This window comes from Anolis carolinensis, chromosome 2, assembly GCF_035594765.1.
Source record: "Anolis carolinensis isolate JA03-04 chromosome 2, rAnoCar3.1.pri, whole genome shotgun sequence".
In the NCBI taxonomy this organism is placed as follows: domain Eukaryota; kingdom Metazoa; phylum Chordata; class Lepidosauria; order Squamata; family Dactyloidae; genus Anolis; species Anolis carolinensis.
Window position 1 is genome coordinate 263,102,067 of NC_085842.1, and position 25,001 is coordinate 263,127,067.

Sequence of the window (25,001 nt, forward strand, 5' to 3'; positions counted from 1 at the left end):
CATATTCTAAAGAAAAACTAGCTCTGCAAGTGAAAGAGGAGGGTCAACAAAAACAATATGGTATCAACAACAACAACAACAACAAAATAATAATAATAATAATAATAATAATAATAATAATAATAATTTATTTGTACCCTACCCTATGTCCCCATGGGACTCAAGGCGGCTTCTAACATAGGCAAACATTCAATGCCTATATAAACAAAAAAATTAAACATTATAAACAAAAGACAATACTAAACATTGTACAGTATGTTGAAATAAACAATTGTATTAAATAATTATCATTAAAAGCAATTAAAAAACCAGCTGAGGTAAAGTGTCATATCAGTTCCCTTTCGCCTTCTCTCAGGCTTCTCCTATTGATGCAGCCTAGAATAGCATTAGCTTTTTTAGCTGCAGCATCACACTGTTGGCTTGTGTTCAACTAAGGCTCCTTTCATAGAATCCTAGAGTTGGAAGAGACCTCTAAAGGCCATCTAGTCCAACCCCCTTCTTTCTGCCTTCATGCAGGGAAAGCACAATCAAAACAACCCCAACAGATGGCCATCCAGCCCTAATATTATTAATAATGTTGGAAGAGACTGCATGGACCATCTAGTCCACCCCCCTTCTGCCTTCATGCAGAAAAAGCACGATCAAAGCATCCCCAACAGATGACCATCCAGCCTTAATAATATTAATATTTATAATAATAATAATAGAGTTGGAAGGGACCTCTAAAGACAACCTAGTCCAAGGACCTTCTGCCTTTGTGCAGCAAAAACACAATCAAAGCACCCCTGACAGATGGTCAACCAGCTTTAACGACAACAATAATAATAGCTGGAAGAGACCTCTTGGGCCATCTAATCCAACTCCCTTCTGCCTTTGTGCAGCAAAAGTACAAACAAAGCACCCCTGGCCGAGGAAGGGGGGGAGAGGTGTGCACATTTCCCCCTCTTCCCTCACCCCGTGTGCACCTTTCTCGGTGGTGGAGGGAGCCGCGCTGGTGCGGTTTGTCCCAGCAATGGCGGGGTTTGTCCTGCCGCTGCAGCTCCCCCCTCCACCACCAAGAAAGGGAAGAGGTGGTAGAGGAGGAAACTGTGGTTGTGGGGACCTTTCCCTCTTCCTCCCTTGCCCTGCATGCACATTCCTCAGCAGTGGGGGAAAGGTGAATGCTGGGCGAGGGAGGAGGGAAAGGGTGGTGGTGTTTTGGCCCCGCCCCCCAGCTCCCATCTCCACCTTGGAGGAAGGGATGCAAGGGATGAGAGAGGAGGCAGAAAAGGCACCTGGCGGGCTAGGGAGGAGGGAAAGGTGTGTGGTGGCAGGGTGTGTCTGCGGCCTCGCTCCCCTCGCTTCTCGGAGGAGGCGAAGGCGCCAAAGGGGGGGGGGTCGAGAGAGGAGAGGTGAGGTTCCTGGCAGGAAGGCATGGGGAAAGGGCTCTTCTTTCAGCCCCACCCCTTCCCACCAGGACCCTCACCTGAGTATAAACCAAGGGGAGTTTTTTCAGTCTGAAAAAACGGCTGAAAAACTCGGCCTATACTCGAGTATATACAGTAATTCAGAAAAAAAGAGAGAGATTGGGTTTCAAAGTGATGAACACTGGGCCAAAAGAAAAGTGAGAGCAATCTACCTTAATTCGGAACCTTCCATATGTTATAGACCGGGGCTCATCAATAAACATGCAAGCTAGAAATAATGGAACAGTCCCCAAATTACAAATATCTGACTTACAAATGACTCATAGTTAAGAATGGTGGTGAGAGAAATCTACTCCTAGGAAGGGAAATTCAATCCTGAAAGAGTTTTCATGGGGAAAATGTTTCAACAGAAGCATTCTTGTCACTCCTTGTTTCCACAACATGCCACATTTTTCAAAATACAATTATGACAGGAACAGAAAGTGAGGTGAAATCTTCTGAACAGGGACAAAACAAACACCACAGGGGTGTTAACCCTTTCCTACACTATCCAAAGTGTGTATACATGCAGGAGTTCTACTTTAAAATGTGTCTTTCTAACTTACATACAAATTCAACGTAAGAGCAAACTTACAGAACCTATCTTGTTCATAATTTGGGGACAGTCAGCATACAGCAAAAGCACTAAGTCAGGAACAGCTATTATGTGCTATAGGCTTAAATTTTACGTCTGGGCAGTAAAAGCGCTACCTGCAAGTTAGATGATCATTCCAGCAGTTTGTTCCTTGTCTTTAGTTCTAATATATTGAGACTAAATTCCAGACTGTAGCACAATACAGCCCTCCTTCAAAATTTTTGGGCTACACCTTTGCAGATTTGATGATTTGTAGATTATTTGCCTCACTTCATTTTTACCACTTGGATAGCACCAGTATTGTTGGGAGGAAATCAAACTAGTGGGCCCAACCATGGGCATATTTCCACACTAACTCGCTTGCAGGAAGCTAATCACTTCAAGCTAGCATAAGGGTTGCAGCAGGGTTTTTAGGATGTTTGTGATAAGTCATTCTAAAGGCAGAAGTGGGTAGGTTCCATTAAATATTAGGGTTTGGGGCCTAGATATCATGGCTTTTTCAGTTTAAGGGGGGGTCCTGCATTACTAACCCCCAGGCATGTGGAAGGCTGACTGTACAATACAGGTATAGCTCAGTAAACAAGGGTGATGTGTTTCCAGACATTACTTTCAACATAAGCAGATATAGCATGAATCATAGAGTTAGAAGAGACTACAACGACTATCCAGTCCAACCTCCTGCCATGCAGGAACACACAATCAAAGCGATCCTGAAAGAAACTAGGTTTGTACACTTCAAAAAAAGAAAAGCAGAACACACTAGTTGTAAACCTATACCCAAATAATATCCCTTTATATTTCTCTCTTATCCAGATCAGTTTTGTCCACCCTGTTACTTGTAATTCCAAAGTCAAACATACATTCACAATTTCCTCTGCTTCCTTAGGAACCAGTCCTCAGTACTTGTGTTGTGCATTCATCTGCTTCAGCATTTGGCATGAGAGCTCTGATTTACACTTAAGGACTACTGTTATTCAATTAAAATGTTCCTGTCAGCCCCGCATTGCTAAATATTTACAGATGGTTTAGATAACAAAAGACACTGTGACTATTCTCAAAAAGGTGAGAACTGTTGCAAGATTTATTACTATAGTTACAAATGCTTTTGAGGAAGTTTAACATTTAGCAGTAATAACTAGGCTGAAACTATCTGTGATCCCAATTTGATCATGCTGAATCCCTCACCTTGGTAGGGTGGAAATTTAGCTGGCTACTGGCAGGGTAGAAAAGGAGATGCAATATCTTTTTCCTCCTGAAATCAGTGCTTTAAAAACTCGAAAGGCATTTCAAAGTTTCATGAGCAGAAAAAGTGCTATGGTTTGCTTTAAAGTTTACAGTCATACAGGAATGAGCTCGTAGAACGTTTAACCAACTTTGCTCATTATGAGAGCCTAGAAGGACTATTTTATGGATTATAGCTCCTAGAATCCAATAGCCAGCATGAACACAATGACCTTAGGGTCCTAAGAGTTATACTGTATTTCTTTTTATGAAGCTCTTTGTTGGCAATTCAGTAGTAACCCAATATTAACCACACTTGTTTACTTTAGTCCTTGAATTCTTGCTTACTTTACATAAATCTGTTTTTGTAATGTGTATTGAATGTTCCCAACTAAGTTTTAGATTTTAAGAATGGCTTGCCACAGTAAACTGGATTATGTTTTAATAATGTTGGGCCACACCTTGGGTCAAGCACATAATAAGAAATTAAGACACAAGTCTTTATTTTTTCCCAAAGGGGCATTTTTTCTCTTTATGAATTGGATGCAAGACATTATTTTAATGAACCCCAGATGAGCTTAATTTTAATACCAACAAATGTGCTGTTATTTGTAATTAACTTAGCAACTCTGAATCATACCCTTTGTGCCTGACAATGAATACCAGGCTAATGATTTTACTCTGCTGCAGAGTAGCCAAAGTCCATGTTTAATAATTTTTGTGTAACTCAACACACTTGCATCACATTAAAAAGGGTATCTAGAGCCACACCAAATTTTGAATGCATTGCAGCCATATTTTAAGACACTAACGGTAAAAAAACCTAATGTTTTCTGAATTATCAGTTCAGGTTTTTTTATTTTAAAAACTCGATTCTTGCCCCTTTCAAGGCCTCCTTTAAGCTGACATGAAAACAACTGCAGCAAGTTTTATATAGAACACACATGATATGGTCATAATTCTGTAAAATTGGCAGTAAGTTAAAATTCCCTTACTGACTTGTTAGATTATTCTTTGCTTTATCGCCATAATGTGTTTTAATTTAAATGGGATAAGCCATTAACTGCTCCCTCCAACATTTTGCATGAAATACAAAGTCCAAATATAGACAAAACTGAATCACTTGGTTTAATGTTATTTAGATTATACAACAAAGGCCAATATAATCCAGTATGAATTAACTAACTGTTACAATGAACAAAAGCTATAGACAATGAAAATGCACCAGAATCTAAGAAGCAAAAACATATTCAAAGTAAGAGAATTATGTATGGAAATATAGGCAGTCCCTGAGTTACAAACATCCGACTTACAAACAACTCATAGTTAAGAATGGGTTGAGACAACAGGAAGTGAGAGAAATCTATTCCTAAGAAGGAAAATTCTCCCTTGAAAGAGTTATCATGGGCAAAAGGTGTCTCCACTCAAGCTTTATCACCAATCCTTAATTCCACAAATCAAACAAATCAAATTTTTCAAAATCCAATTATCACAGGGACAGAAAAGGGGGTGAAATCTTCTAACAGGGGCACAGACAGCAAAAGAAACACCACATGGCTGTTAACCCTTTCCTATGCTATCCAAAGCTTGCATATATGTATGTATAGATCAGTGGTTCCCAACCTTTGGGCCTTCAGGAGTTTTGGACTTCAGCTCCCACAGTTCCTAATAGCTGGTAAGCTGGCTGGGATTTCTGGGAGCTGAAATCCAAAACACCTGGAGGTCCAAAGGTTGGGAACCACTGAGATAGATAGATAGAAGGAAGTTACACTTTTAAAGGTACCTATTTCGACTTACATAAAAATTCAACTTAAAACAAACAGAAAAAACCTATCTTGTTTGTAACTTGGGGCTGCCTGTAGACCATCAGGCCTCAATCCAACTCCTATTTCTAAATATACAAGCTTTGAAATTTCCATTATATTTAATGTATGGGGAATGTATGCTTTAGCCTTCAATGCCCAGCATCAGTTTGCCAGTCTGTTTTTTTTAATATATTTTGGTATTCAAGGCAGAGCTGAGTATGTGAAGATGAGACTCAAATTACTTAGCCTGCTTCAGTTTCTTCCCAATCAGTTCTCTTCATTTATCTTGACTAATAATAATGTGGAAGTGTTAAGCGCTACTTTTCTACCCACCATTTATCTCTTGCAAGTCTTTCCATTCCATCCAGAGTTGGCTGAATGCATGCATATAGATACAAATTTTCTGTGCATGTGAAGAACACATGGCAACATACTAACTTTCCTCTAATTCCACTTACTGAAATTTCATCTTCCAACTGACCTAGCACTTACTCTAATTTCATCTACCATTCCATCACACCCTTATGTTGTCAATCATCCCTCTAACCATTCTTGTCACAGGAAAATTCAAACTGACTTTTCACACAACTGATCCATCTGTAGAGTTAGTCATATTGGAGGTGAGCAGGGGCATGCCATGTAATGTCTTCCTGAAGGCCTTCTAATGAATTTATATGACAGATTCAGAAGCTTTCTAACTGACTAGCTCTGTGACTTAGATTATATGCTACATGAGTACAAACACAAGTGCATACATCAGAGTTGTGGTTGGAGTTATTTTCTGTAGCAGTACCATCAAATTAAAAGGGGCAGGAATGCTACTGTGCATCATCCTAGTCCCATCTATACTCTTTGCTCTATAATCAAATGCATGACATTCTGTTGCTTGTTTCCAACTGCCTATGGCTTAAGCTTTTAAAAATCCATGTGTCAACAGAACTAGTGAAAGGTATCATCAAAGAAATAAATGTCGCATATTGCAGCACATAGTTGGAATAAGGACACTATAAAGATGCATCTGTACCTCCAAAAAAGGGGCCAATTTACAAGTAGTGCATGTTGTGGAATCAAGAAAAGAAAAGACGCAGACTGGAAAAATGCAAACCCATACTTCTCCCTCCTTACCCACCATAATACTTAAATACTCCTTAACTGGAACGATACCAAGTTAAACAGTATTTTGCATATATCCTGTCCCTATAAAACCCATTATTATGGATTCTGCTCATTTGGGAAAATATCCATATCTGAAAAAATAACAGCTTACTCATTCCAATTAAAAAGCAACAATATTGATCTACATTAGTTCTGTTACTGCAATACTGTTCAGTAGTGCAATGGCACTGAAACTGCACTGAGATATATAACAATCATGAGTACATAATGTCAGAGGGCTTTAAATACATCCTTTATACACCTGAAGGTGTACCAGTAAAGCATAGCTATTATCTCCATAAAAGCTACACTACAGTTCCTTTAAATATAGTTCTAAGCAAATTCCCATGACTGAGCTTGCATATTTCTTTATTATGCACCAGCCAAGTAAGCAGCCACATGTTTTATTTTTGGCAACTTCCATCTAGTCTACGTGGCCCAACCAATGACATCTTATATAAACTGCTTTGAGCTGAAGCAAAGAATCTCTTTTAAATACATAGTCAATTAATACTGCTCAGTTTATGGCAGATACATGGACTGCTTATGAATTTTAATTTCTTCAAACTCTGCTCAAAGTAAAACAGTCTGAAGTGCTGATCGCTGTTTGCTTTTAAAGTTCTGCAACTGATGATGTGGCAACTTGCGCTTGAATAATAGCTGCTGGAAAAGATCTTAGGAAAAAAATGCTGTCCTTCTGAATTCTATTTCAGAGAGCTTGGAAATTTTATAAGAATTGGTTGTTTAGAACATTGACAAGGTCACTGAAAGAATTTTAGTGATCATAACTGAACTATTTTGAAGACGAGTTTTTTAATACGCATTCCCAAATATATATGGAGGATTCAGACCCAAGAATGGCTCACTATCTTAATGTTCCATACATTTCTGCCCTTGGACAGAAAACAGTTAAGTTCACTAATACCACCAATAAAGCTATATGAAGTAGATATTTGGTAGATACTGTATGCGGAATTATAAACTTTTAGCAGACATGTGAAATTTGGCTTATACTTTATCATATTTAGAGAAAGAAAATAATCTCAATATTTCCCGTACCCTTACCAGCCCATCCTTGCTGTCATTATCCCAAGTGGGAGTGGATAATCATTATCAGAATGGCTAATTTCCCTACTATGTCAGGATGGATGGCATCAAAGGGTATGGTCACATCATTGGTCCCTAGCCAAAGCTTCCTCAACCAGTATTTCAGCAAGTGATCCAGCTTTGTTGCTTGTTCCCATGGTCAGATCTCTGATAGAACCTGTGCACTTTGTCTAAAATGAGCTGAAGGATTATTGTCAATATAAATAGCTTTAGGCTTTAATCACCACAGACCAGTTCAATGACAACATTTAGAAACCTCATTGCATCTATAAAAATGACCCGGAGGATACACGTGATCTGCAAGGGGAGTCTATTCCTAGCCTAGGCAAAGAATAGACTATCTTCATACGGTAGTATAAAGGGCCTCTTGATAAAACCACCCTGGGTTCAACATAGCAAAATGAATGTCCTGTGTGCAGATGTGTTGAACATAAAAACAGGAAAGGAAGAAAGGTAAAGGTATTCTACAGACAAATGAGGTTTCTACGTTTCGCAAAAATTAGAATATCTACTCCCAAACAAGTAAGAACTTTGGATTGTGCACACAAGCACTCATACCACCAGAAAATAGGTGATCTGCGTCCTTATCTATTGGAATTAGAAAGATGCCTTTAATTTCTTTTCAGCACACAGCGCACAACATGTGACAGATTTGAAAGTACACACGTAGTCAGGATCTTTTAAACCAAGGGAAATTTGTGCTGCTCCAGACTTCACCGGGCATCTTTTTGTCTAATTCATTTCAGTAAGGCCTTTAACAAGATCCCCTATGATCTTCTTTCTATCAAACTAGTAAAATGTGGGCTAGGCAATACTACTGTTAAGTGGATTTGTAATTGGTTAAGTGACTGAACCCAAAGGGTACTGACTATGGGTATTCACTGGAAAGAAATTCCCAGTGGAGTGCTGAAGGGTTCAGTCCTGGGCCCAATTCAACATCTTTATTAATAACTTTATTAAGGACTTGGATGAAGGTTTAGAGCAGGGGTCCTCAAACTTTTTAAGTGGAGGGCCAATTCATGGTCCCTCAGATTGTTGAGGGGCCGAATTATCATTTGAAAAAAAAAAACGAACAAATTCCTATGCTCACTGCACACGTCTTATTTGTAGTGCAAAAAAACGCCCCCAGCAACAATTACTTATTTATTTATTTACTACATTTCTACCCCACCCTCTCTCACCCCGAAGGGGACTCAGAGCGGCTTACAAGTTGTATGTACATACAATATATTATATTATTAGCATAGCACAATATTAGCATTATATATTACTATATTGTACTATACCATTATACCGTAATATTATTAGTAATATTAAATTTAATATATAATATATAATATTGTTATATTATATAATATTATTATATTGTATTATTATTATTAGCCACCCTGAGTCCCCTATTGGGTGAGAAGGGTGGTGGTAGAAATACTGAAATAAATAAATATTATATTGTATTACATTATAATATTATTATCAATATTATATGTATACACAATACATTATATTATTACCATATCATTCATTTACAATATTTCATTTACAATATTGGTAAATGAAAGAACAATACAATATTTAAAAATAAAAATAATTTTAACCAACAGACTGTAAACTTATCAGGATTTCAGTGGGAAGTGTGGACCTGCTTCTGGCCAATGAGATAATCAAGTAGGATTGTTGTTGTTGTGCCTTCAAGTCATTTCAGACTTTGGGCCAGCCTAAGTCTAAAACTGAGGGTGGGGGCCAGGTAAATGGCCTTGGAGGGCCGCATCCGGCCCCCGGGCCTGTCACGACCCAGGCTGCAGAGCACCAATAACCATACACAGATGCCAGAATCTATCTAATATCTTTATTAAGGAAATATGTAAAGTCAACAAAAATAAGTGTAGAATATAGTTCAGAAGAAGACCTTTCAGGAAAGGTCAATTATAGTCCAGGAAAACAATGTCCAATATAAAATATTAAGGTCCAAAGTTGTAATCCAGTAACCGAAACACTCACTTTGCCAAGCAAAGTGAGGGGAAATGACAAGGTCCTTTAGTCCATGAAACTTAAGCAAGGCTAGGAAGTAAACTTGATTCTTGGAACACAAGGCTTGATTCAAGGCAACAAGAAACGAGGAGCAAAAACAAGATCCGTGGTGAATTCGTGGCGAGATCCAGGGAGCAAAACAAGGTCCTGGAAAGCAAAAGCAAGGCTGGAAACGGGAACAAGAACTTGAACGCGGGAGCAGCGTAGTCCACACACAACCTACTCCCGGAGCTGACGAATTGACTCCGCAAGATTCCTTCGTGGGCAAAACACCTAAGTAGGGTCTCGTTTTCCCGCCAAAGAGCAGTTCTCTGGAGAACCAGAAACGAAAGCTATTCTCTGAGTCCAGATGCATGACTCCTTAAAGTTTCCCATGGGAAGCAGGCTTAATCAGCTGAATGCTTTGCAGCGATCCTAGCGCTCCTGCGAGACGCCTCCTGAGCGCCCCTCTGTTGTTTACAATAATCATGGCGAGAAAATGGGGGAGATTTCGGCTCAGGGCTTGTTTGACAAACTTCTGGAAGACAAATCTCCTGCAGGTGCAAGGGCTCCATTTCTGGCTGAGAAAGCTCCAATTCTGGCTGAAACGGTGGGAAACCTAAGTTTTCCTCTTCATCTGTCACAACAGCACTAGGAACGGGACTACATGGCCCATGAGTCATCACACTATCCCCCTCCTCAAGCCCCCTCTCAAAAATGGGCTCTCTCCCCGAGGTGCGGGGCCGCGGCTTGGCGGGGTAGGTCTGATGGAAGCGGCGGGCTAAATCGGGGGCATGGACTGTGGAAGCGTCTTCCCAAGAGCGTTCTTCGGGGCCAAAACCCACCCAGTCAATGAGATACTGAAGGCAGCGGCGATGAAAGCGAGAATCCAAAATGTCCTGAACCTCGAATTCCTCCTCCCCATCCACCAAAACAGGAGTGGGGGCCGGCCGGTCTGTATCAGGGCGCACACCATCCGCCGGAAGGAGCAGGGAGCGATGAAACACTGGATGAATGCGCATAGAGCGCGGAAGTTGGAGTTTGAAAGTCACGGGGTTAAGTTGCGCCATCACTGGATAGGGACCAATGAAACGGGCATCTAGCTTCCGGCAGGGACGGTGGGAGGGCAAGAAGCGAGTGGATAGAAAAACCCGGTCTCCTACCTTGATTTCGGGGCCCGGCTGGCGATGATTGTCAGCGTGGCGTTTATAGTCCTCCTTGGCTTGATCTAGTTGCTGGAGCAAAAGTTGTTGCACCGCTGTGAGTTCTTGCAGCCAGTCCTCTGCTGCGGGAACTTCTGAGGTTTCAATGACAGAAGGAAAGAAACGTGGATGGAAGCCGTAGTTTGCAAAGAACGGGGTTTCTTTAGTTGAAGCCTGGACACCATTGTTGTAGGCAAACTCCGACAGCGGCAACAGGGAAGCCCAATTATCCTGCTGATAGTTTACATAACAGCGAAGGTATTGTTCCAAGGTGGCATTGGTGCGCTCAGTTTGCCCATCCATTTGGGGATGGTGAGCCGAAGATAAACGAGAGTCTATGCCCAATAGTTTTTGTAGTGCCTTCCAGAAACGGGAGGTGAATTGAGACCCACGGTCTGTGACCAAGCTCTTGGGCAACCCATGTAATCTGAAAACATGTTGAAGGAATAAATCTGCAGTCTCTTTGGCCGTGGGGAGGCCATCGCAGGGAATGAAATGGGCTAACTTGGTGAAAAGGTCCACCACCACTAGGATCGTGGTGAATCCAAGGGAAGGTGGTAGGTCAGTGATAAAATCCGCAGAAATTATTTCCCATGGACGGGATGGGGTAGGAAGGGGATGCAGTAGCCCCGAGGGCTTCTCCCTTCTTGTCTTGGAACGCTGGCATACCGGGCAGGTGTTGACATATTTTTCCACATCCTTGCGGATCTTGGGCAACCAGAAATCTCTTAGGATCAAATGCATGGTTTTAAATAGTCCGAAATGCCCTGCTGGCTTGCAGTCATGACACAGACGAAGTGCCTTTTCCCTGCCCGGTCCTGGAGGGATGTAGACGTGATTTCTATAGCAAAGTAACCCATCCTTAAGCGAGAAGGGAAATTGTAGTCCTTGGCGAAGTTGATCCTGAGCCCAGGCATCCGCCTGTTGACTGGCCCTGATTTCCTGAGCACAAAGGGGCCCTGGAGAAGAGGGAGTTGATTCAATAGGAGTGGATTTGGTGCTCCCCACTGTGAGCGTGGCAAAGTTCTCGGGCTGCAGCAAATGGGATTCAAAGGTCTCTCTGCGCCCTGCAGTATATTCTGGTTTCCGTGATAGAGCATCTGCTTGCTTGGTCTGAGCTGGGGTTACATAATGAATCTGGAAGTCAAAACGCTCAAAGAATAAAGCCCAGCGCTGTTGCCTCTGATTTAACTTGCGGGCAGTTCTTAGATGTTCTAGATTCCGATGATCAGTATGGATCTCAATGGGAAATTTGGCCCCTTCTAACCAATGTCTCCAAGTTTCGAAGGCTGCCTTTATGGCCAAAAGTTCTTTTTCCCAAATAGTGTAATTTCTCTCTGGGGCTGTTAGTTGACGGGAGTAAAAGGCACAAGGGTGAAGATGATCTCCCACTGGTTGCAAGAGTACAGCCCCAATTGCCACATCGGAGGCGTCAGCCTGCACAACAAAAGGGATTTTAGGATCTGGGTGCTGAAGGATTGGCTGGGACGTGAATAATTTCTTTAGTTGCTGGAACCCTTTCTTTGCTTGCTCCGTCCAGCGAAAAGGCTGTTTCCCACGGATGCAGCTGGTGATTGGATCAGACCAGCGGGCAAAGTCTGGAATGAACTTGCGGTAATAGTTCGCGAACCCCAAGAAACGTTGCACCTCTTTCTTGTTGGTTGGCGCCCGCCATTCCAATACTGCTGAAACCTTTGCCGGGTCCATGGAGAGCCCTAGTGGTGAGACACGGTATCCCAGAAAATCTACCTCTTGTAGATCAAAAGCGCATTTTTCCAACTTGGCATAAAGTCCATGATCCCGCAATCGTTGTAACACCATTCTGACATGGTTCTCATGTTCTGATTGTGATCTAGAAAACACCAAAAAATCGTCCAGGTAGATGATCAAGAACCGATCTAGATAGTCCTGAAAGATATCATTGACAAAATGCTGGAAGGTTGCGGGAGCTCCACATAAACCATAATTCATGACCAGGGACTCGAATAATCCGAATTTAGTCTGGAAGGCGGTTTTCCACTCGTCCCCCTCCCTGATGCGAACTAGATTATAAGACCCCCGAAGATCCAGCTTGGTGTAAACCTTGGCCCCTCGTAGCCGATCTAATAGGTCCGAGATCAAAGGCAGGGGATAGCGGTTCCGCTTAGTGATATTGTTCAATGCTCTATAGTCCACCACCAAGCGTAGGTCCCCTGACTTCTTTTTCACAAACATCACTGGGGAAGCGGCTGGGGATTGAGAGGGTCTGATGAACCCCTTGCGGAGGTTTGACTCTATGAACTCCCTGAGAGCTTCTTGCTCTGGTTCAGTCAAGGAGTAGAGGTGTCCTCGCGGGATCGGGGCCCCCTCCACCAAGTCAATGGCACAGTCATAAGGCCTATGCGGGGGTAGTCTCTCGGCTTCCTTTTCATTGAAAACATCCCAAAAGTCTGAGTATTTCTTGGGCAAGGTGATGATGGATTCAGCGTCTGTGGCGTGACAGACCTTGGCTACAAGACAATGATTTTGGCAATATTTAGAAGCAAACTGCAGTTCTCTGTTGGTCCAAGAGATGCTAGGGTCGTGGAGTGTCAGCCATGGGATTCCCAAAATCACAGGGAAGTGGGGAACCTCGGTAACAAAGAAGGAGATCTCTTCCATGTGTTCCCTTATCCACATTCTGGTGGGCTCAGACCATTGGCTTACTGGACCTGTCTTTAGGGGGCGGCCATCTATGGCTTGCACCACCCGGGCGTTCTTGAAATCGTGATATTGTAATCCCAGAGAGTCGGCATACTCTCTATCAATGAAATTGTTTGTCGCTCCTGAGTCTATCATGGCATGGATCATGACGGGTCCTTTTTTCGCTGACCACAAGGTGACCACTAGGAGAAATAGGACCCCGGTTGGCGGCTCTTGAGTGGGGTTTTTGACCGGGTTGGCGAGCCTCTCTACGCCCGGTCGGTGGCTTCCCCCGCCGGCTTTGCGCCAGCTGCCTCGGACGCCTTCGTCTCCACGGAGGACGCCGCCGCCAGACGAGCGGCGGGCTTCCCTTTGGCTGGACACTCTCTGGCAAAGTGGCCCCCGTTTCCGCAGTACCAACAGAGGTTTAAACGTTGGCGGCGGGCCTTTTCGGCAAGATCTAGTCTGGGACGCACATTGCCCAACTGCATCAGCACCTCCTCGCTTCCTCTGGGGTATGGGGCTGGTGGCGGGGGTCTCCACACTGGACGTGGCTGGATGCCGGGCGGAGCGGGAGGTTTTGCTCCAGCTCTTCCACTCTGGCCTCGGATCCACTGTTTTCTGTTGGCAAGCATGACTTCAGCTCGTAAACATTGATCAATGAGTCTTTCAAGAGAGTTTGGAGGGTCCACTTTGGAGATTTCCTCCAACATCTCGATGTTAAGACCCTCCCGAAACTGTCCTCTGAGGGCTATGTCATTCCAGCCGGTGTTTTGGGCCAGCACTCGGAACTCGGCTATGTACTGGGACAAGGGCCTGTCCCCTTGGGAAAGGCGCCGGAGTTTGTGGCCGGCCGCCTCTAAATTGTCCTCGATCCCCCAAGTCGCTTTAAGGTGATCCAAGAAGTTTAGCGCGGAACTTAGATGCGGGGAGGCTTGATCGAACAGTGCCGTCGCCCAATTGGCCGCTGGCCCGTCTAGGAGACTATAAATCCATGCCACCTTGATGTCTTCTTGGGGAAACTCGGCATTTCGGGCCTCTAGGTATGCCTGGCATTGGCGACGGAAAACATGAACCTTGGAAGCCTCTCCAGAAAACTTGGTGGGCAACGCCAGGGCAGGGAGACGGGCTCCACGTTCCTTCAAGCCCCGTATTTCTCCCTCCTGCGCATGGAACATATCACAGATCCTGTCCACTTCATCCTTGGCGATGGTGTAGCTGAGTGGTTGGTCACCCGGTCTGGCTCCGGTAGACATTCTGGCCTAGGTTAAATGGTGCTTAGGGTGGCGGAGTCAAACTGTCACGACCCAGGCTGCAGAGCACCAATAACCATACACAGAGGCCAGAATCTATCTAATATCTTTATTAAGGAAATATGTAAAGTCAACAAAAATAAGTGTAGAATATAGTTCAGAAGAAGACCTTTCAGGAAAGGTCAATTATAGTCCAGGAAAACAATGTCCAATATAAAATATTAAGGTCCAAAGTTGTAATCCAGTAACCGAAACACTCACTTTGCCAAGCAAAGTGAGGGGAAATGACAAGGTCCTTTAGTCCATGAAACTTAAGCAAGGCTAGGAAGTAAACTTGATTCTTGGAACACAAGGCTTGATTCAAGGCAACAAGAAACGAGGAGCAAAAACAAGATCCGTGGTGAATTCGTGGCGAGATCCAGGGAGCAAAACAAGGTCCTGGAAAGCAAAAGCAAGGCTGGAAACGGGAACAAGAACTTGAACGCGGGAGCAGCGTAGTCCACACACAACCTACTCCCGGAGCTGACGAATTGACTCCGCAAGATTCCTTCGTGGGCAAAACACCTAAGTAGGGTCTCGTTTTCCCGCCAAAGAGCAGTTCTCTGGAGAACCAGAAACGAAAGCTATTCTCTGAGTCCAGATGCATGACTCCTTAAAGTTTCCCATGGGAAGCAGGCTTAATCAGCTGAATGCTTTGCAGCGATCCTAGCGCTCCTGCGAGACGCCTCCTGAGCGCCCCTCTGTTGTTTACAATAATCATGGCGAGAAAATGGGGGAGATTTCGGCTCAGGGCTTGTTTGACAAACTTCTGGAAGACAAATCTCCTGCAGGTGCAAGGGCTCCATTTCTGGCTGAGAAAGCTCCAATTCTGGCTGAAACGGTGGGAAACCTAAGTTTTCCTCTTCATCTGTCACAACAGCGCTAGGAACGGGACTACATGGCCCATGAGTCATCACAGGGCCTTAGTTTGGGGACCCCTGGTTTAGAGGGTATGTTTATCATGTTAGCAGATGACACCAAATTAGGAGGGCTAGCTAATACTTCAGAAGACAGGATCAGGATTCAAAATGACCTTAACAGATTAAAGAGTTGGGCCAAAACTAGGAAAATGAATTTTAACAAGGAGAAATGTAAGATACTGCATTCAGGCAGAAAAAAGGAAATACAAAGATACAGGATGAGTGACACCTGGCTTATTTTGATGCATCTTGTGCAATTCAACTAGGATCATTGCAAAAACATATATATATCTCAATTATAGAAAAACCAGACCTGCGTTATTTGTCACATTTATACAAAATTGCCAATGAACTTCTTACGTTTCACTGCAATTTCTTCCATAAGCTCTACAAAATTATCAGCTGGGTACTATTTAGACATACATGAGGCAGAAATGTTCTAAAATAAATATAAAATTATTTTGGGAATGTTCTAGTTTTCCAAATTTAAAGTAATCAGCTTGTAAATTAAACATATTTACAAGACAAAGTAAAGAAGACGCCAATATGAGGGGGAAAGCTTATTACTTATTTTGTGCTGCCATCTAGCAACATTTTAAAGAATCATCTGAGGAAGCTACACTATTTGGTATCACATGTATTGGTGTCAGCTGATATAATCTATCCATTTTTACTAAGAAATAAATCCTAATGAATTCAGTGGGACTTGTCCCTATTGTTCAACATAAAGTAAAATACCAGAACTTTAAAGTCCTATTTTCCGGTTTTATACATTTTGGAGGTTATGTGGAATGACAGTCAGAAAAATAATGAGTACTATCTCCTCCTTACCAAACAGGAGGCAAACAATTTGTACATCTCAGAGGGCTACAGAAAGTGTATTGGACAGAGGCATGGCAGCTTCCAACACCAATTTAAAACACTATTAAAGATAGCTCAAACTCCCAGTAACAACCTGTACATATTTATTAAAGTATTTGAAATAAATTCTTTCTTAATATCCACTGGCATTTGATTCCAGGACTCCCTGTAGCTACCAAAACCTGTAGATGCTCAAGTGCCATTATATACAATGGCATGGTAAAAAGGGGTCCCTTATATAAAATAAAAATCAAGGCTTGGCTTTTAAAAAAATATTTTCAATCAATGTATTGAATCCATGGATGCAGGACAAACTGTATACAGTAGAGTCTCACTTATCCAACACTCGCTTATCCAACGTTCTGGATTATCCAATGCATTTTTGTAGTCAATGTTTTCAATATATCGTGATATTTTGGTGCTACATTCATAAATACAGTAATTACAATATAACATTACTGTGTATTGAACTACTTTTTCTGTCAAATTTGTTGTATAACATGATGTTTTGGTGCTTAATTTGTAAAATCATAACCTAATTTGATGTTTAATGGGCTTTTCTTTAATCTCTCCTTATTATCCAACATATTCGCTTATCCAACGTTCTGCCGGCCCGTTTATTTTGGATAAGTGAGACTCTACTGTATTTTTAAACTTCATAATTTCTTGCTTAATAATGTAATTTGTATGTAACCAAATCATCAATGAAACATGTCATGTTGCTAAAGCAACACTGTAAGTTTAGATTTGATCCATTCCCTCTTCCTCAAATTTGTTTTTTCAAAAGGGATGAGATCTACAATGGTTTTAAAATCTCTGGGAGTTATAGTTCACCCACATCCACAGAACACTGAGCATCCAACTGCTGATAGATCTTGACCAAACATGGCACACATACCCAACATGGATAACTTTGAATAATGATGGGGTTTGGGAGGATTGACCCAGCATTCACATCCAGAGCCTAGTGACCCCTACCGATGATAGATCTGGACCACACTTGGCACACAAAACCCCTATGACCAACAGAACATCCTGGAGGTGGTTGAGGGGACTGACGTAGCATAATGGAAGTTATAGTTCACTGTGCAGCCAGAGAGAGCACTCTGAACCCCATCGATAAAGGATCTGGAGCAAACCTGGCACACTTACCTAACATGACCAACTTTAAGTACTGGTGGAGTTTCAGTGGGATTAATCAGGCATGATGTGAGTTGCAGTCCATCCACATACTTATGCATATTCATCATGAGACCATTAATAAAATCCAAAAATAATGACTTTTTCAAATAGTGTTACAAATTACCAAATATCTAACCAGGGCATCGCTGGATGCCTAAGCTAGTATAACTATATTATCAATGAAGTGTTTCATGCCACCTTAAAGACTAACAAATCTATAATGGTATAAGATGGGTTTTTTGTTAAAAGAGTCCACTTCAGCAATCCCAATTGATGAAAGATCATGATATACTAAATGCATTCGTTTCTGTCACAAGTTGTTTTTCCAAGAAACAATTAAAGCAGTGTTTTGTTGTGGGGCTTCAAATCAACTCTGACTTATGATGAGTTTTCTAGGTAAGATTTATTCAGAGGCCTAAATCACCTGGTATTCTTAGTAGTGTTTTTTCCAACTAGAGTAACCTTATCACCTAGGCGAGATTTATTCAGGTGTGGTTTGCCACTCTACTCCTCTGAATATAGCACACAGCACCTGGCATTTCCTCGAAGCATCTCTTCTAACTATTAACTAGCACTCACTCTGCTTAGCTACTGAGATCAGGATATCACACATTCAAGGAAATGGTTATACAAGATACATATAGCACACTTATAGAAAGTCATATTTGTAGTATATTGTATACAGGCAGTCTCCATGGTATGAACAAAAGAGGTTCTGTAGGTTGTGTTTTTAAGCTGAATTTGTAAGTCAAAACAGTTACAATTTAAGTGTAACTCCAGCCATACATTAGCTTTGGATAGCGTAAGAAAGGGTTAACACTCCTATGGTGTTTCTTTTGCTGTCTGTGCCCCTGTTCAGAAGATTTTACCTCACTTTCTGTCCTTGAGATAATTGGATTTTGAAAAAAAATGGCTTGTTGTGGAAATAAGGATTGGTGACAAAGCTTCAGTGGAGACACCTTTTCCCCATGATAACTCTTTCAGGAGTGAATTTCCCTTCAGAGGGGTAGAGTTCTCTCATTTTCTGTAGTCTCACCCCAGTTCTTAACTATGAGTAGTTTGTAAGTTGGATGTTTGTAACTTTGGAAATACCTGTACTGCTTTGGTAATACTGCTACACTTATAATCCTATTAAGAAAAGCCTAGGACCCAAAGATTATCCAAACTGACTAGATCAATGATTATTAAACTTTGTTCCTCCAGGTCAGGGATGGGCAAGCTTTGGCTCTCCAGGTGTTATGGGCTTCAACTCTAACAATTCCTAACAGCTGGTTGAAGACCAAAACAACTGGACAGCCAAAATTTTCCCATGCCGGCTCCAGGTGTTTTAATTTAATCCCAGAAACTCCAGAAAGTTTGGCCAACAGTCAGGAATTTGGGGGAACTTAAGTCCAAAACATCTTTAGCTGTAATGTTTGGGAACTACTGAATAAATTGCAGTGTGTATCTGCCTTCAAAATCACCTGTCGATTGATGGTGATCCAATGAATTTCGTAAGGTTTCATAGGTGGTTTTTACCAGGTCCTTCCCCTTATATAGGATTCCCAGTGGCGAAGTGCGTTAAAGCACTGAGCTGGAGACCGAAAGGTCCCAGGTTCAAACCCCGGGAGCGGCGGGAGCGCCCGCTGTTAACTCCAGCTCCTGCCAAACTAGCAGTTCAAAAACACGCCAATGTGAGTAGATCAATAGGTACTGCTCCAGCAGGAAGGTAACGGCACTCCATGCAGTCATGCCGGCCACATGACCTTGGAGATGTCTATGGACAACGCCGGCTCTTCGGCTTAGAAATGGAGATGAGCACCAACCCCCAGAGTTGGTCACGACTGGACTTAACGTTAGGGGAAACCTTTATCTTTACCCTTATATACAACCTACAGCACCTACTATTCACTGGCTGTCTCCCATCCAAATATTAACCTGGGCCAGCCCTGCTTAGCTTCCAAGATCAGATGGGATCTGGTGCATTTGGGTATAAACCCAACTGCCTGCCTGAAGCAAAACAGAGCAGTGTAATGAATGGGATATGATGGTTGATTAAGCAACTAAAGGTGCATCTATACTGCAGAATGAATGCAGTCTGGCATGATTTTAGCTGCGTGGCTCCATGCTATGGAATCATGGGAGTTGCAATTGGTGAGGCACCAGCATTCTTGAGCAGAGAAGTTTAAAGACCTTGTAAAACTAGAACTCCAAAGATTCCATAGCATGGAGCCGTGGCAGCTACCGTGGTGGCAAACTGCATTAATTCTACAATGTAGATGTGCCTTATTCACTATTTAGGGCCCCTTCCACACTGATTAAAATCCCACATTATCTACTTTGAACTGGAATATATAGCAGTGTGGATTCAGATAACCCAGTTCAAAGCAGATATTGTTGGATTTTCTGCCTCAATATTCTGGGTTATATGGCTGTGTAGAAGGGCCCTTGGTCCACTGAAATTGGAACTAGCAAATGAACTCAGACCTAGGGACCCTTCCACACAGCCCTATATCCCAGAATATCAAGGCAGAAAATCCCACAATATCTGCTTTGAACTGGGTTATCAGAGTCCACACTCAGATAATATGGGATTTTCTTTTTTGATATTCTGGGATATAGGCTGTGTGGAAGGGCCCTTGGTCTTTATACTTAAGAAGTTTTCCCAGGATCTCCAAGAGGTGATCTCAAAGGCTGGATGGTATCCATGTCAAGAGTTAGGAAATGTGTGTATGCATATGTGTATACATCAGGTATGGGCAAACTTTGGCTCTCCAGGTGTTCTGGACTCCAACTCCCACAATTCCTAATACGGTGTTAGGAATGGCGGGAGTTGGAGTCCAAAACACCTGGAGGGCAGAAGTCTGCCCATGTCTGGTATATATGTATGCATGCACATATATATTTATGTATATGTATATAGAGTCCTCGGTGGCGCAGCAGATTAAACTGCTGAACTTGCTGACCGGGGTGACCTCTTGATGTTAGCTCTAGCTTCTGCTCACCTAGCACTTCAAAAACATGCAAATGTGAGTAGATCAATAGGTATTGCTCTGGTGGGAAGGTAATGGCGCTCCATGCAGACATGCCAGCCACTCACCTTGGAGGTGTCTACGGAGAACGCCGGCTCTTTGACTTAGAAATGGAGATAAGCACCAACCCCCAGCGTCGGACACAACTAGACTTAATGTCAGGGGGAAAACCTTTACCTTTATCTATATGTATGTATAGTGTGTATGTGTATGCATGTAATATGTATGCATGTAAAATATGTGTGTGTGTATTGCACTGCAGATCCCAGAATTCCTCAAACAGCATGGCCATTGACTGGGGCATCCTGGGAACCGCCATCCAATAAACTTGCCTGAGGTTTACCTCTCACATCAGCCCTAGTTCCACCTCATAACACGTCACCCATTGAGCTCCAGCGAGGACCCTCCTCCTCGTCCAGGGCCTCCTCTCTTCTCCCCAACTTTCCTTCCCTCCTTGCCTCACTTTCCCAGCTGCCACCTGAACCAGGCGAAACTGCTTCCAAAACTGGAAATGACGGGATAAACTCACCTCATTGTTGAGGTTCAGAACTTGAGCCATCGTCCCTCACAAAGCCCCTCGCAGGCGCGTTGCTAGGGCAACAAGACACCCCAAACCAGGGCTTCTTTCCTCCCCTCACGTTTTCTCCTCAGCCCAAGCAAAAGAACGCGCATGCGCCACTTTCGCAAACTCTAGCTCCCTTTCCGGTTGGCGCTCTAGCATACACTAGATGATAGAGTCGTTCTCAAACGGGAGTGGTAGTGATTTTTTGGGACTTCAACTCCCAGAAACCTTTGTCGGCAAGGCCAGCGCTACGGCATTCTGGGAGTTGAAGTCCAGACCTTTGTCCTGTGTTTCCCAATCGTAAATCCTCCAGCTGATTTGGATTTCGTTTCCCAGAAGCCCCAGCCAGCATTGCCAACAGCCAGGAAGTCTGGGAGCTGAAGTCCAAAATAAAGTCAAAGTTTGGCAAACACTTCCACACAACCATATAACCCAGAATATCAAGGAAGGTAATCCGCAATATGTGTTTTGAACTGGGTTATCTCAGGTCCCTTCCACACAGCTATATAAAACCCCACATTATCTGCTTTGAACTGGGACGTATGGCACTGTGGGGTCAGATAACCCAGCTCAAAGCAGATATTGTGGGTTATTCTGCCTTGATATTCTGAGTTATATGGCTGTGTAGAAGGGCCCTGAGTCCACATTGCCATATCACCCAGTTCAAAGCAGATAATGTGGGGTTTTATACAGCTGTGTGGAAGGAAGGGGCCTGGGTTTTACTTTTGTGTTTTGCAAATGAAACAGAATTGGATATGAGAGTTTTTAGTGTCATCCAAGGGTGCATGTACAGACACACTGTAGAATTAATGCCATTGGACACCACTAACTTTTATGGCTCAATGCTGTGGAATTCTGGGAGTTGTAGTTTGCTGAGGCACCTGCGCTCTTTGGCAGAGAAGGCGAGCAAGACTGCCAAACTACAACTCCTGTGATTCTATAGCACTGAGCCATGGCAATTAAAGCAGCATCAAACTGCATTAATTCCACAGTATAGATGAACTCCAAGTTGCAGCATCACATTTCAGTTGAGAAATAAAACTTTCAAGCCAGGGTTTCCTAGGACCCTTCCACACAGCCATATAACCCAGAATATCAAGGCAAAAATCTCACAATATCCCCTTTGAACTGGGTTTTCTGAGTCCACATTGCCATATATTCCAGTTCAAAGCAGATAATGTGGGGTTTTATTTAGCTGTGTGGAAGGGGCCCTAGTACCCCAAACAATGTAGTTTGCAGTAACTAATCAATAGAGGAAGAGGAGAACAGGAATGATTTACAGTATTAAAAAGGTATTAAGATCTAAGTTAAAAAGGCTTAAGATCTATTTGTTTAGGTCTGAAGCATCCAGGTCTATATAAAATATCTAAGAACTCATTTTATTATTATTACTCTTTGGCTTACAAATGGAGATGAGCACCAACCCCCAGAGTCAGACACGACTAGACTTAATGTCAAGGGGAAACCTTTACCTTTTACCTCTTCCCCTTTATCCTGCAGGAGACTCAAAGCGCCTTAACATAATAGCATCAGCATTCAATTTAAAAATACAAATATGCAAAAATTAAACCAGGTTTAAATATAAACAGTATCAAAAGGTTTCCATAGCATTCCCATAGTTAAAGTGACTTGAAGCCCTTGACAGCTCATATAAAGGTTTTTTAAAAAACTGAACAAATACAATTGTTAATCTATAAATATACAGTAGAGTCTCGCTTATCCAACATAAACAGGCCAGCAGAATGTTGGATAAGTGAAAATGTTGGAGGGATAAAGGAGGGATAAAGGAAAAGGAGGGATAAAGGAAAAGCCTATCAAATGTCAAATTACATTATGATTTTACAAATTAAGCACCAAAACATCATGTTTCAAAAGAAATCAACAGAAAAAGCAATTAAATACACAGTAACGTTATGTAGTAATTACTGTATTTACAAATTTAGTACCAAAACATCGCAGTGTATTGAATTGACTACAAAAACATTGACTACTAAAAAACTGACTACAAATAAAGACAGAATTGCATTAAATGAACTTATAGTAACAACATTGTCGGAAGTTAAATCCTTCAAAAGTTCAGTCCTGTGAAGATTTTTAAAAAATCTGTGATCCTTGTCTGCTTAGAGAAACAGCTGTGGATCCGGGCAGGAGGCAGACTGCATTGGATAATACAGAACGTTGGATGAGTGAAGGTTGGATAAGCGAGACTCTATTGTATTCCACCCTTAAGCCTTTATTCAGGAAGAATGTGGTTTGAGATAGCCCACACTTCTGAAGTTTGCAGGACAATTGTTCTGAAAAATGTTTTTGGGTGTTGAAATGCTTTAACATTTTTCAGATACAAACTTTTTGTATTTTTATGTGTATGTCTGGAATATGAGTATAGGACTGCTCAACATCTCTGGAAATGCATTTAGGCTCTTTTTCCAGTTTCATACAAAATATGTTTTTTTTCCCTGAGTAAAGTTATATTTATAACTAGCAAAACATCAGTCATTGTAACACTATGTGGATGGAGGGAGAATCTATATGTTTCAGGAACCATGGATGTACATTTTCAGCTTTCAGAAAGGAAAGTGGGGACTGAGGCAGGAGGAGGAAGAGGAACCCAGGCATACAGTTTGATCTTTCCCAGTTGGGTCCGTGCCTTAGTAGCAGTCAGTACATTAGCAAAGTAGTAGGTTTTGTGTCTTGCCTTGGGCAAAAAAATGCAGTGGAGTCTGGAGCAGCATCCTTCAACTTCAAGAACTGAGAACAATGTAGCTTCCCCATCTTCCGTTCAACCCTGACTTGGCTCCATGTGATTTTTTCCTTCAAACCCCTCTGAAAGGACATCATTTTGAGACAGTTGAAATGTCCAGGAAGCTGCAACTAGGGCTTTGAACAGCATCTCAAGTGAAGACATCCTGCAATGCTATGAAAAGTGACAGCAATGCTGGAATCACTGTATTTGCTCACAAGGAACCTATTTCAAAGGGGATAAAATGTAATTGCATGTATGTTCAATAAAATAATAATTAAATCATTCTGTTTACTGTTGGTACAGACTACAAATATTAAATATTATTTCATACTGAGACTTTAGATTCGGAACCCTCAGAAATTTCCCTTTGAATATAATCCCATGGCAAATTGCACCATACTGGCCTCTGGGTGTCACTGTTGTTTATGGAAATTAGTCAAACAATCCTTTTGCACATTACTGATTCACTAGCCTCTGGGTGGCACTGTTGCTTAAAAGTTGGATTCTGTTGAATAAATGTTTAAGAGGTGAAATCTAAATGAGCATCAGAAGCCTCTAGTTTAGCATTTGGATCTATTTGCACTTGGATGTGTGTTTTGAGCGGAAGTGGCATGCTAGGTTGCAACCATGGCCCATTTAACACAGCTTCCTGTCTATTGGCAGTGGTTAGACTCATGCCTTGGGGAGGTTCACCAGTAAGACGTGATGGCAATATTCAACTCAAATTGTTAATTTCCAGCATCTGCTACTTGAGAGCACAGCACCGCGCTTGAATGGTGCTATGATTGTTAGCAGCCACTGATGGATTTGTCTTTCATGTACTCACTGAATTTTGTGAACATGCTGTGTGTACTAACTCCCATTGCACCATCAAGTAGTAATAAAAATTCTCTCTACCCTTGATGCATTCTTTGACTTGAATGAATTATACAGCATAGAGACAGTGACCTTATATTTCTTCCCAACAGCATCAGGGGAGGAGGGGATTCAGATCCAGGTAATGTGAAAATTTGCCAGTTTTTTGCATAAATTCTTAATGCTCAGATCCTTAATTTGGCAGTAGTCTGCGTGCTTTTGTAAATGCATTTTTAAAAAACTGAGTCAGGGATATGGAGCATCAACATTAATTTCCAGAGTCCAAAAAAGCCTATTTAAAGTTACTACTGCCCTCTCTAGAGACTTGGCGTTCTGTTCTTTGCAAAGCTACTCAACAGTAAGTACCACAGAAGCAA

General features: G+C 42.2%; 1 protein-coding gene across 3 annotated transcripts in view; it reads right to left on the minus strand.

Annotated features, from left to right (window-relative positions):
- Positions 1-21,175, minus strand: part of srfbp1 (serum response factor binding protein 1) — a 65,302-nt gene extending 44,127 nt beyond the window's left edge. The window contains exon 1 of one of the 3 annotated variants that reach the window (XM_003223036.4): positions 20,994-21,175. In XM_003223036.4, coding sequence (XP_003223084.1) covers positions 20,994-21,023 — 30 coding nt within the window. In that variant the 5' untranslated portion in view covers positions 21,024-21,175. The remainder of the gene's footprint in view (positions 1-20,993) is intronic. The other 2 variants (XM_062972153.1, XM_008114052.3) reach the window with 2 other exon arrangements.
- Between the last annotated feature and the right edge of the window lie 3,826 nt (positions 21,176-25,001).